The sequence below is a fragment of the Gymnodraco acuticeps genome, unplaced genomic scaffold (genome assembly GCF_902827175.1).
Source record: "Gymnodraco acuticeps unplaced genomic scaffold, fGymAcu1.1, whole genome shotgun sequence".
Lineage (NCBI taxonomy): Eukaryota > Metazoa > Chordata > Actinopteri > Perciformes > Bathydraconidae > Gymnodraco > Gymnodraco acuticeps.
The window spans coordinates 812,212-826,136 of record NW_022991022.1 but is presented as its reverse complement, the minus strand read 5'-3'; the positions used below and the strand labels follow the sequence as shown (position 1 = coordinate 826,136).

The 13,925-nt window shown below is 41.5% G+C and overlaps 1 protein-coding gene across 1 annotated transcript; it reads left to right on the top strand.

The window, feature by feature from the left end:
- Nucleotides 1–1,592: 1,592 nt before the first annotated feature.
- Nucleotides 1,593–8,328, top strand: LOC117559518 (histone-lysine N-methyltransferase SETD1B-like; the record flags this gene model as incomplete). Its single annotated transcript, XM_034236310.1, has 2 exons — nt 1,593–2,104; nt 7,898–8,328. Coding segments are annotated over exons 1-2 (681 nt in total), but the record flags the coding sequence as incomplete, so codon positions are not given.
- Nucleotides 8,329–13,925: the final 5,597 nt, after the last annotated feature.

The window sequence follows — 13,925 nt, the reverse complement described above, 5'->3', positions numbered from 1 at the left end:
GGGTTATACAAAAATATAATTGATTATATTTGATAATAACTAACTTTCGTTTTTAAGTATTAAACATACTATGAAAACTCACAACACCCTCTTTTCAAAACGCAAAGTTATCAAATAGCAACAGAACAAATTGTAAGCATACATACATATTCAAAAACCGTCAAGAAGCATTCTCATTATGGGTTTATACAAGAATATGATTGATCATGTATGATTTATAATTAACTTTCGTTTTTAAGTATTCACTTCATATGAAGATCTCAACACAAGCGAGAGTGAGAGGTGAAAAGGGGAGCACGTCAGTAACCCGACACCGTTGCAATGAATCGACATCTGACCAATCACGGCTTCGATACGGCCACTAGTGCAGGTGAAGAGATGTCGGTGAAAAGACAGTTTCAGTCCGGCGCAAGCAAGAGGGGAAAAAAACAAAACATGAAGAAACTAGAGCATCACTCGAAGGTGGCTTATTGTATGAGTCAAATGTACAACTTGCGAATGTTGTATAAGTCAAATTGCCAATTGCCATATTAAAGCATCAGCTGCAATTCACGACATGAAGAAGGCAGTCTCTGCAGAGCATATAGGCTAATGGGGATGCAATTATTTCCAGCATTCTTTATTTACCATTCATTCAAGTATGTTATGCCATTTATCTGCTAATGTACAGGAGGAAGAGTGATAAACTGTCTGTCTAGTTGGCTTACATAACAGTTAAAGTTTACAGCCTAAAAAACATGGAGCATTTTTTCCCCTTTTATTCATTTTTATGTCAATTTGCACATTTCATGGTGATGCTCAGCCTCTCCCCTTAACTCCTAACAGTCATCATCATGTCAACCACAACACAGATAAATACTGATAGGAATGTGTGTGTAGTTGTTGATACATTGCTGACAGAGGGAACTACGTTTGAATTCAGATTTAAGAAATATCAGTTCATAAGCATGTTTTGTCTTGACTATATTATAATAAAATAATATAGTATTTATATTATTGAATTGATTATGATTATGATTATTAGCAGAAGTAGTTTATTTGCATTAATTATATTTTAATCTTTTTGAGGCTAGTATTTGGCAGGAAATGCAGACTTATTCAATTCACCTGTAAACGCATTTTGAACGACATACATGCACATTTACCATTTACCTCACTGTATAAAAAAGTAACTGTGTTGATAATAATAATAATAAACAGGAATTATATTTGCAAAGTAGCCTACTTTGTTTTCAAAAAAATGTTCACTCCTATCGGTTGGGGGGGGGCTTCATCTCACAATGTCGCTTGGGGCCCCAAGTTGGCCAGGGGCGGCCCTGTGAGTATTTCTTACACCACTGCTACCATGAGTGTGGAGCTGTGTGCTACAAAAGCCTGAATTTAAAACAAATATTGTACAGCTGAACTTGAGACTGTTTTCAAATGTCGAGCAGGTTGTAAGCGAGGCTCCGTTTGCAAATGAGGAAACAGTTCAGTGTCAGCTCCTCCTCCTGGAATGAGTCAGAGTTTGATAAGCCCTCCCTCTTCTTCCTGCTTCAGACACAGCCAGCTCCACTTTGTATTCGACAAAGGCCACGCCCCTGATACAACTGCCTACCGTTATAGAATATCAGCAGTTGTTCGTCCCACATTTTATTCGGTAACGGCGTCTCGTCGCTACGGGTCTCTCTCTCTCTGTGTTCCTGAGAAAGTGTGTGTGAGCTCCAGCACTACTGATCCATCATCTGTGTGTTTGGATAAACCTCTGAATGGACTGTGTGCTCTTTTTTCTGGAGCGTTTACCTCGGACTACAGGAGCTAGCTTAGCATGCTAGCTGGAAACACGTTAGCAACGCCAGTCAGATTGAGAGTTTGATGGAGAGAGAAACGGTGTGTTTAACGGAGCTTGCAGGAAAAGGTGATCTAGGAAACATGAGTAAAGTCCAAATGCTGCTGTCGTTGAAGAAGCAGCGACTCACTGCTGCTGCTGAAGAGATATTTGCTTTGTTTGAAAAAACGATAGCCGAGTACGAGGAGGAGCTGTCTCTTTCCAAAGAGGAGAACAAGAGACTCCAGAAACTTCTGGACGCTGTTTTACAGCCTCAGCTTCGGATACACAGAGCAGGTCTGTTCCCTTTACCCTTAATTAACACTTTACACTCTTCAGTAGCACTTTATTATCACAGTAATAACACTTTAGACCCTTTATCAGCACTTGCTGCAGGTAGTAGATCCTGAAGTAAAAGTACAAACACCACACTGTGAAAATACTCCATTACAAGTTAAAGTACTGCATTAATATGTTATTTAAGTAAAAGTATGCAAGTATTATTAGACACATGTACTTTATTATGATAATTAAAATGTATTACGGAAGAGCAAACCTACCAAAATAAATATATTTATAAAAATACATACATTGAATAATATGCCATTTAATTTACTGATTTAAATATTACCCATACATGTAGGCACTAGTTAGTTAAATGTGACATAATTTGATAATTTAGTTTTAATGTGCTTCTTTATTCACCTTTTCTTTTTAAATGTGAAAAAGCAAATACAAATAAATACTTTGGATTAATTCAAATTGCGCGAGGATAATTCATAAAGAAATCAATGAATAAATATGTTCAATAATACATTAAACACATCTAAAATGTTACTTGTTAAAGAATAGGGGAACTAGTACAAAGGTCATTAAGTAATTAAAACGTTAATATAAATTACGGTGGCCCTGAAGTGCAAGACACCACAGCATTTCACAAAACGCTGCAGCATTTCAGAAAACGCTGCAGCATTTCACAAAACACAACAGCATTTCACAAAACACCACAGCATTTCACATTGGACGGAAAGGGTATTCCTTAGGGAGAACACTTCTTGTTTGTGATTGGACAGAGCCAGCCATAGGAGCACTGCTGTGATTGGTTGTTTTTGCTGCCAGTCAAGAAATGACGCTGCGTGATTGGCCCAACACATCAGCCGTTAGCTGTTAGCACACACTCAGAGCTCACAGCTCCTCATATCTGTTCAGAAACTGGACAAAAGTTCAACATATACAAAACACAGACTGTCTATGTCATGGTGAATACAGTCGCTGCTTTATTTATGTCTGTATGACGTTGTTGTGAGTGTGGACGGAGCTGCTACAGGTTAGTTTAGCCTGATCGATCCGATTCCGATAGGATTTACATGGAGATACGGCCCGCCCCCTCTCCAGCGTCTTGTTTGAATGACAGGAGTAAACACAGAATTAATGCTTTATTAATTCATGGTTTTTAAGGGGCTTATCTCCATGTAAATACTATGGTAGACCACCCAATATTCGCATCGCTCTAATCGCTCGAGTTTCACCGCGGCTGTCAGCTGCGAGGCGTATCTCCATGTAAATCAACTACAACAAAATGAACATATTTGACCGTGATTTAATTGTAATACACGTTTCAAAGTGATGCCGAAGTAACTACATACTGATAACGGTTAGTAAAAACCATGAATTAACGCTTTGACAAGTCTGCAGATAAGACGGCATGCGAAAAGCTTTTAAAATGCGTGTTTTCTGAATGGAATCGGACCCATCAGGCTAAACTAACCTGTTGCTGCTCCGTCCACACTCACAACAACATCATACAGACATAAATAAAGCAGCGACTGTATTCGCCATGGCATAGACAGTCTGTGGTTTGTACATGTTTAACTTGTGTCCAGTTTCTGAACAGATATGAGGAGCTGTGAGCTCTTGTGTGCTAACGGCTGATGTGTTGGGACATATTTAGCTGTCGGGTGTTGACCAATCACGAAGCGTCATTTCTTGACTGGCAGCAAAAACAACCAATCACAGCAGTGCTTCTCTGGCTGGCTCTGTCCAATCACAAACAAGAAGTGTTCTCCTTAAAGGAATACCCTTTCCGTCCAATGTGAAATGCTGTGGTGTTTTCTGAAATGCTGCGGCGTTTTCTGAAATGCTGCGGCGTTTTCTGAAATGCTGTGGCGTTTTCTGAAATGCTGTGGTGTCTTGCACTTCAGGGCCACCGTAATAAATTAATGTAAAATCTCATCAATCAATTATTGCCAACATGTATTTATAAAATATTCTATATATAGATATATATTTATATACACACACACACAGAATATATATTTTGAGAGAGATATACACTAGTATTAGACGCAGTCAAAAGTGTGGACACATCTTCTCATTCAAAGTTTTGTATTTATTTAAATTGGTTCTACTTTGTAGATTTATACTGAAGACATCAAAACTATAAAAGAACACATGGAATTATCTAGTAAACAAAAAAAGTGTTAAAAATCCAGAATATGATTTTATATTTTGCTGGCTATTGCAGAAAGCTGTGGTAGCCATGCTGGTTAAGGGTGCCGTGAATTCTGAATAAATCACCAACAGTGACACCAGCAAAGCCACCCCCCCCCACCACCATCTCACCTCCTCCATGCTTCACAGTGGGAACCACTCATTCAGAAACCATCCGCTCACCTTCTGTGCGTCTCACAAAGACTCGGAGGTTGGAACCAAAAATCTCTTAATTTGGACCGATCAGGCCAAAGTACAGATTTCCACTGGTCTAATGTCCAATCCTTGTGTTTCTTGGCCCAAACAATTCTCCTCTTGTTGTTCATCCTCAGTAGTGGATCGTTGCAGCAATTGAACCATGAAGGCCTAATTCATGCTGTCTCCTCTGAACAGTGCATGTTAAAGGTCCCATGTCATGCTTTTCCTGTTATTACCCGTCCCCTTGTGTGTTTTGTAGCCTTTTCTGCAAACGGTCTGCAGAGTCACAAACCCTCAAAGTACACCCAGTAGAGAGTAAAACTCTAACACAGAAAAGACGTGTCTATTATTACGACCCGCCCTCTACTCCGTGGTAGTGGCTCGTGGGGAGACCCGCAACATAAAATAATACACGCAAAAACCAGTACTTGATTACGATCATTTATTGAAGTACAGCTGTTTACTCACACAAGCAATCTGGCAAACGAAAAGAGGTCTGGAGGACTGGCCAAAATAAACAAACAGAAGGAGGTAACCCGAGCCAGCCACACCACGGGCCGTAGGACCCAGAGTTTCCCTCCCCTAACCAGAAATCAAATAAATACCCTATGGGAAACAAAATAAAGCAGCGAAAACTGGACCACCAGGTCCTCCAGGCTAAACATAAAAACATCAGCAGATAAATGGTCCACAGCTCAAAAGTAGCAGAGAGATAATTAAAGGTGAGTGTCTCCCGGCGTTAGGATAGGCGAGACCTCCTTCTCCTCCAGTTTCTCCTTATAATACGGCTGAGTGGAATTAGGAAAATCTGGGCAGAGGCGGAGCCATGGGCAGACCTGGTGGACCTGCGCAGCAGGGAGACAGAAAAGACAACAAGGAGGGGAGCATGTAACATCTATGCTACCCCAGAACGCCTCGTTGGAGATTTTTTCATTTTTTCCTTCCGGGGCATACTGTCGTAACGAAGTCCAAATGGACCAATCCGCGGAGCTGCGCACACACTCACTCACTCAACCTCATCTTTTCTCAGCCGCGCTGCTGCGCGGAGCTCCGTGCACAAACACACTCAGAGCCCAGGCTGAGTGTGTTTGCTCAGGCTGAGCTCCTCGCTGTCTCGCAGACCCCACGCAGCAACCAGGAAATGACACCAGTAATCCAGCTCACACTGTCCGCTCCTCGAGCCTCAATGGGCGGAGCAGCGAGCCCCGCAACATCCCGCCAATACGGCACCCAGATCCCACGCAGCATTCTCATCTGTTTATCATTACTAGTGTCATTTTCTGGTTTCTATACAGAGATGCTTTATGAGAAACCAATGTGAGTTTGGAACAATGTGAATCTATTCTAGTAGACCTCAACAATGGAATTATGGTCAGTAGAAATGGCCATGTCATGGGACTATGTGGGCTCTAATCTGAGGTGCTTTTTAATTTGCTGGTAACAGGGGCGGCGGGTGCTGTAGGCTAGGGAAGGTTAAGCCTTCCCAAATATAGAACGTGTTCGCGTGAAATGGGCGGGGTTAGCTACATTTGACCAATCACAAACAGGGACAAGGGTACTGACAGCGCAACATCATACTTCATTAATGAAAAGTAAACTAATATTATACAAATATGAACTTTAAACATCCATGATGACTTAAACATATAATCCAGGATACAAGCCACATAGTTGCACCTGCAAGGAGAATACAGAACAACTCGTTAAAAAATAAACTACCGAGTGTTTGAAAGCGTACAACAGTTTTATGATACTGCCCCATCTAAAACACGAGGGGATCTGACTTTATTACTGTCTAATCAGCATCTTGATATGCCACACCTGTGAGGTGGGATGGATTATCTCGGCAAAGGAGAAGTGCTCACTATCAAAGATTTTTTCAGATTTGTGAACAATATTTGAGAGAAATGGTTATTTTTAGGGATGCACGATAATTATCGGCCCGATAATTATCGGTCCGATATTAGGAATTATGACGTCATCCCGATAAACCCGATACCAGTATTAATAGCCCCGATTATATACAATATATATTTTGGGTAAAAAAAAAGAAAAAAATACTGCGGTGTGGGTGGATTGGGATGAGGGGCGCTTGTTTTTCACTCGGCTCCTCCCATTTTGCCTGTACTGTGGTATTAGTGGTTTAGGAAGAGGGGAGTTCTTCACAAATCCAGCGCTCCCTAACTCATGCCTGGCTGTGACGTAAATGGTGTGCGGCCGTGAAGCCAGGACAGTAAACAAACATGTCGTCGGTGGTATGGGCGTTGGAGCTATGTGCAACTCAAGGCATATGCTCGAACCGGAGCTGCCTGGACGCTGCAATCATGTTGCGCACTATCCGTGCTGAGTGTGCTGACTTTTCGTACAATGTCCCACTGTCTGGCTTCCTGCATAAAGTCTAGTGCTCGGCGCAGTTGTGGCGAAATGTCGCTCCTCTGTTTTCATTTAAACAGCTCCTTATATCCGTTAGCGCAGCTAGCTAGCACCAGATGCTAACAACAACAACAATGCACGTAAGGTCTCTCTCTCGCTCGCTCGGGCCACACATACACACACCCTCCCGGTCCTCCAGATGGCCAGTCGGTGCCTGCCGGTGAGCGTGGAAGTGTGGTCTGCCACAAGCGGACGGCAGGAGCGGGGCTGTCAGCATCAGCTTGTAGATGGTATTTTAAACTCGATGCGCTCTGAAACTACGGGGCGGCCAAGGAAAAAAAATACACATGCGTTAATCGCGTTAAAATAATTAGTGGCGTAAACATTTTTTTATTATCGGTATTGGTCTTGAGAAGCAGAAAGTCATCGGTATCGGTATCGGTTTCAAAAAACCAATATCGTGCATCCCTAGTTATTTTGTGTATATAGAAAATGTTTTAGATCTTTGAGTTCATCTCATGAAAAATGGCAGCAAAAACAAAAGTGTTGCATTTATATTTTTGTTCAGTGTACATTAAACACCGACGGGGAACATTTTTACTGCACCATCATTACTTTTACATAAGAAGGTGCCGTCAAATGTTCTGTTAATACTTGCATACTTTTACTTAAATATGGTTTGAATGCAGGATTTTTATTTCTAACAGAGTATTGTAATTCTATACTGTAGGCGTAGTGTATCTGTGAACGATCCCAAATACAATTCATTGTTTACATTGCAGCTAGTGCTACGCCAGAAGAAAAAAAACGTTTTCACTTTTAACTGGAAGTGGAAAGGGGCGGGGCTACATAAGGTGAATTGAGCCAACACAAATACACAATAGGTGGGACTAAGAAAGATAATGTGAAAATATAAAAACAAAGGCATTAATTAGGACTGCAAAATGTCTTCCATTGTAATGGTAATTAGATTTTTAAATGCCAACACTTAACAGTTTGTTCTGACTGTGTGTTTCCTGTTTCCTGCAGATGCCCAACTGCTGGTGGTGGTTAAAGAAGAGTTTCTCCCTGACCAGCAGGAGTGGAGCACCAGTCTGGACCCGGAGGACCCAGAGTCCCCCCCACATATTAAGTGGGAGGAACTCAGGATCAGTCAGGAGGGAGAGCAGCTTCAGGAGCTGGAGGAGGCTGAGATCACCAAGTCCACTTTCACTCCTGACCCAGTGAAGAGTGAAGATGATAAAGAGAAACCTCAGTCCTCACAGCCTCATCAAAGACAAACTGAACACATGGAAACAGAAGCTGATGGAGATGGACCAGAACCAGCCAGGAACTCAGATCCAGAGAGCAGTTTACAACCAAAGACTGAGGACGACACTGGAGACTCTTCTGAACCTGACACTGAAGACAGTGCTGATTGGAAGGAGACCAGAGAACCTGCATCAGGCTCAAACTCACTGAAAAATAGACATGAATCTGTCAGTGATCCACGACGTAGTGCTGAAAATAAACCATTCAGCTGCTCAGTCTGTAAGAAAGCTTTTTCACGGAGTGGAAATTTAAAGGACCACATGAGAATCCACACAGGAGAGAAACCATTCAGCTGCTCAGTCTGTAAGAGAGCTTTTTCACAGAGTGGGCATATAAAGGCACACATGAGAATCCATGCAGGAGAGAAAGCACACAGCTGCTCAGTCTGTAAGAAAGCTTTTTCACAGAGTGCAGATTTAAAGAAACACATGAGAGTCCACACAGGAGAGAAAGCACACAGCTGCTCAGTCTGTAAGAAAGCTTTTTCACGGAGTGATAGTTTAAAAAAACACATGAGAGTCCACACAGGAGAGAAACCACACAGCTGCTCAGTCTGTAAGAAAGCTTTTTCACGGAGTGATAGTTTAAAGACACACATGAGAGTCCACACAGGAGAGGAAAAATAGAGCTGCAATGTTTGTGACAAAAGATTTAAATGGCATAATCGTTTCAAAAGACATAAGTGTGTTGGTCGTCAGCTGCTTCTGTAACTGTAAGGGAATACATTTGTCTATTTTGTATCCTGATGACCTAATGCCGTTACATGTAATACGTTACTCCCTAAGCCTGATTTCACCCACCTGCAACCGATTCGCTAATAATCACAAATCTTCATTTTCTTTGACCCCTTGACTCGACTATTTCTTGTTTAATAATCGTTACATCTCCTCAGGACCAAGTTCCCGTGTCCTGCTGATCACCGACTATTCATTTAAGGTGGACTCACCTTTACAAGGGACCAGCTAGTCTTATGGCGCGTTTCCACTGCAGGCCTCGCTCGGCCTCGCTCGGTTTGGTTAGGCCTTATGAGGCCCGGCTCACTTTAATGCTGTGCTTCCATTACAGTTTAGGAACTGGGGTAGTTACTATAGTAACGCAGTGTAGGCGGAGCCGTGACGTCATCTTCAATGAGAGCCCCAGAAAAACAACACAGCCGTTAGCTGTTAGCACTCAGAGCTCACAGCTCCTCATATCTGTTCAGAAACTAGACAAAAGTTAAACAAGTACAAACCACAGACTGCCTGTGTCATGGAGAATACACTCGCTGGTTTATTTATGTCTGTATAGGCCGTTGTTGTGAGTGTGGACGGTCGGAGCATATATAACGTTAGCTTAGCCAAGCTCCATTTAGAAAACACGCATTTTAAAAGGTTTTTTTTCGCCTGCCGTCTGTCTGCAGACTTGTCAAAGCATTAATTCATGGTTTTTACTAACCGGTATCAGTATGTTGTTACTTCGGCATCATTTTGAAACGTGTATTACAATTAAATCACGGTCAAATATGTTCATCTTGTTGTAGTTGTAGCCCCCTTGCCAGCGATTCTCTCTCTAGTTTAGCATACTCAGTCCGACTGTTCCTGGCCCTAGAACCACGATTTTATGGGGCCAGAAAAACTGTGAATTAGGACCCGCTAGCCGGTACTAGGCCAAGTGGAAACGCAACCAAAAACGGGCCCTGCACGGCTCGGCACGCTTAAAGCGAGCTATCCGCTGTAGTGGAAGCGCGCCATTAGTGTCTTAATGCACATTTTTTGAGAGCTTGAGAGCTTCATTCAATTTTTGTTGTCTAAAAAACAACACCAACAGTGTGATACGCCTTCTTTTCAGCAGATGGCATACATGTTACATCATCCAGTTCAACTGTCATCCACATATTAATGATTCAAAACAGTAATGTGTAAGATATGGCTAGTAATTGACCATTTCAACAGAATGTGAAGAGGTTACAGTCTTGAGGCCATGTCCAATATGTTTGTTTTGTTTGTTTAAATCTACTGAAATGAGCATTCATCCATCCATCCATCCTCTCCCGATTATCCGTGGTCGGGTCGAGGGGGTAGCAATTAACGCAGAGAGCCCCAAACTTTCTTTTCCCTGGCCACATCAACCAGCTCTGACTGGGGGATCCCACGGCACTCCCAGGCCAGCGAAGAGATATAATCCCTCCACCTGGTCCTAGGTCTATCCCTTGGTCTCTTCCCAGCTGGACGTGCCTGGAATACCTCCCTAGGGAGGCGCCCAGGTAGCATCCTTACTAGGTGCCCGAACCCCCTCAACTGGCTCCTTTCGACGCGAAGGAGGAGCGATTCAACTCCGAGTCCCTCCCGGATGACTGAACTTCTCACCTTATCCCTAAGGGAGACGCTAGCCACCCTGCGGAGAAAACCCATCTCGGCCGCTTGTATCCGCGATTTCGGTCATGAGCATTCAATGACTACATTATTCTTAATTACATCATGGGTTTGCATTGCAATACTAGAACGCATAAAACTTTAGTTCTTCCAAGTTGCGGGTGTTCATTGTTTAGAAGTCTGCTGCTTAGATCTCAGTGCTGTGTTTGACACTGTTGACCACAACATATTTACTAGACCGACTGGAAAACTGGGTGGGACTTTCGGAAACAGTTCTAAATTGGTTTGAATCGTACTTAAAGGACAGAAACAACTTTGTTTCTATAGGTAAATACACATCTGAGTTGACAAATATGACATGTGGGGTTCCTCAAGGCTCCATCTTGGGGCCTCTTCTCTTTAACATCTACATGCTACCACTGGCTCAGATAATGAAGAACAACAAAATAAGTTACCATAGCTATGCAGATAACACACAAATGTACGTAACAATTTCACCAGGAGACTATGCTCCAATTCAAACACTGAGTAAGTGCATTGAACAAATCAATGACTGGATGTGTCAGAACTTTCTCCAATTAAACAAAGATAAAACTGAGGTAATGATTTTTGGAGCCAAGGCAGAATGTAAAAAGTTAGCGCTGAGCTTCAGTCTGCAATGTTCAAAACCACAGATAAAGCCAGAAATCTAGGTGTAGTCATGGACTCTGACCTGAGTTTCAACAGTCACATTAAAACAGTTACTAAATCAGGCTACTATCACCTAAAGAATATATCTAGGATTAAAAGACTAATGTCACAGCAGGATTTGGAAACATTTGTCCATGCTTTTATCTTCAGTAGACTCGACTACTATAATGGTGTCTTCACAGGTCTCACTAAAAAATCTATTAGAAAGCTGCAGCTGATTCAGAACGCCGCTGCTCGAGTCCTCACTAACACTAAGAAAGTGGATCACATCACTCCTGTTCTGAAGTCTTTACACTGGCTTCCTGTGTGTCAAAGAATAGATTTCAAAATACTGCTGCTGGTTTATAAAGCACTGAAGCACAAAAATACATTTCTGACCTCCTGCTAAATTATGAACCATCCGGATCTCTCAGGTCTTCAGGGACTGGTCAGCTTTCTGTCCCCAGAGTCAGAACTAAACATGGAGAAGCAGCGTTCAGTTATTATGCTCCAAATATCTGGAACAAACTCCCAGAAACCTGCAGGTCCGCTGCAACTCTGACTACTTTTAAATCCAGGCTGAAGACTTTTCTTTTTGCCGCTGCTTTTAATTGAACTATTCATATCTTAGACTGCACTGTAACTTTTATCCATGTATTTTTTCTTTTAATGTTTATTTGATTAGCTTTTCTTTTTAATGACTGATTTTAAATGCCATTTTCTTAATGTCTTTCATTTTTGTAAAGCACTTTGAATTGCCTTGTGTTGAAAAGTGCTATATAAATAAACTTGCCTTGCCTTGCCTTGCCTTGCTGTGTTTCATCCAAGCTTCCACTTTGTGCTCCGATAATGCTGAAAATATCTGTTGTATGCTTTACCTGCTCCAGTAACAAAAGTGTAATTCACTGGACAGAGACACGAGATAGTGGATGGATCCAGAAAAGAATCAGAAGATAGTCCGTATAGAGCCTTCAGGTTCTGATAATGATCAGGGACAGAGCTAGAAAAAAACTCCAAAAACCTGAATAGAGCCAGTACAAAGCCAAGAAAGACCAAGTAGAAAGACAGGAAGGAGACAAAAGAGTATGTGTTTTTTAATATTCAAACTCTTCTCTTAAGATATTAGAACTCCCTATCTCAACATGTATCCTTTTATGTCCCTTACATTTTTGCTGCCAATTATTGAGATTGTTTCACAGCTTTGATATCCATTTAATCATATCTTACATCTTGGTTCTCTCTTCGGGTGTTGGAATATTATTAATACATAATTGCTCATGTCAAGTTTAAAGGGGGAGCAGTAATGTGAGGTGGCATTTCAAGTAGACTAAATAACTAATGGTTAAGATTATCATGGTTTGTTGGTCTAGGGCAGGGGCTATCTTCTAGCTCAGGGGTCTGCAACCTTTTTTTTACCAAAAGAGCCATTTTGCTCCTTTTTCCAAAACATTTTTTTTGTCTGGAGCCGCAAAACATATTTCATAGTTTTTTATTGTTATATCAGACAAAAACTACAGTTTTTTTGCATTTATTAGGCTATTTATTACATGATATAAAACTGTTAACCTCTAATAAGAAACAAATAACTCTTATAAGGAGAATTAAGAATAATACACAGGCCTACTTTAAAATAAATTAAACACAGCACTTGGGGAGTCCTCTGCACATTTGAAGGAAAACAAAATATTATTAAAATGGGCCCACTTTGAAAAAAATAAAACATATAGCTGCACCCTAAAAAGAGTTAAAGGTAGGGTAGGTAAGAATGGAGAAACCAGCTCGAGTGCGCAAGAATTTGAAAGTACACAACCGGAAAAAATATGCCTCTTCCTTCAGACTTTCTTACAGAGTCCCTCCTCCAACACACATGAACGTGCACATGACCAATGAGGGCACGAGAAAAGTTTGTGCACAGATGGAAGGCTGACAGGCAGGTAGGCCATCCAATTACTTTAGCCGAGCCGGCTCAGATGATTGGTCGTGCTTTTTACAGCGCTACGGCTTCCAGAGATTAATTTTTGTATGTATTTATTGTCAAAGCATTTCATATATTCATTGCTATCGGGACGTTAAGAGCATTCCATGGAATATAACAAAAAGTGTTTTCTGAAATAAATTACATACCCCATTGAATTATGACTGAAGATCGTCAGCTGTCTTCCTCTCCCTTGTTGTTCCTCGATACGTAAAGGCTGCACCACCGTTGACAACTTCTCTCTACATATCAAACATACCGGTAAACCAGCATCGTTTGCTGTGAAAGCATATAACTCTGTCCACACAGAATTAAAGCCTGTGTTCCTCCGGTACTTTTCTTTGATTTATCCATAGTTCGCTCATCGAGCCGGGGGTCAGGTTATTTGCCTCCAAGAAAAGGCGCTCGCGCGGGACCGTAGCAGGATGTGACGCATATTTTAGTTGACCTAATTAAAACCGTTTTGTTTTATATTTATGTGTCACAGTATCACCTCAAGATACGAAACATTTTCAACCATGCAACAAAATATAAATAGTCCTACAGATACTTTTATTTTATTTCCTTCTTATTTTTGGGATCCATCCACTATCTCTTGTCTCTGTCCAGTGAATTACACTTTTGTTACTGGAGCAAGTAAAGCATACAACAGATACTTTCAGCATTATCGGAGCACAAAGTGGAAGCTTGGATGAAACACAGCAGACTTCTAAACAATGAACACCTGCAATTTGGAAGAACTGAAGTTGGG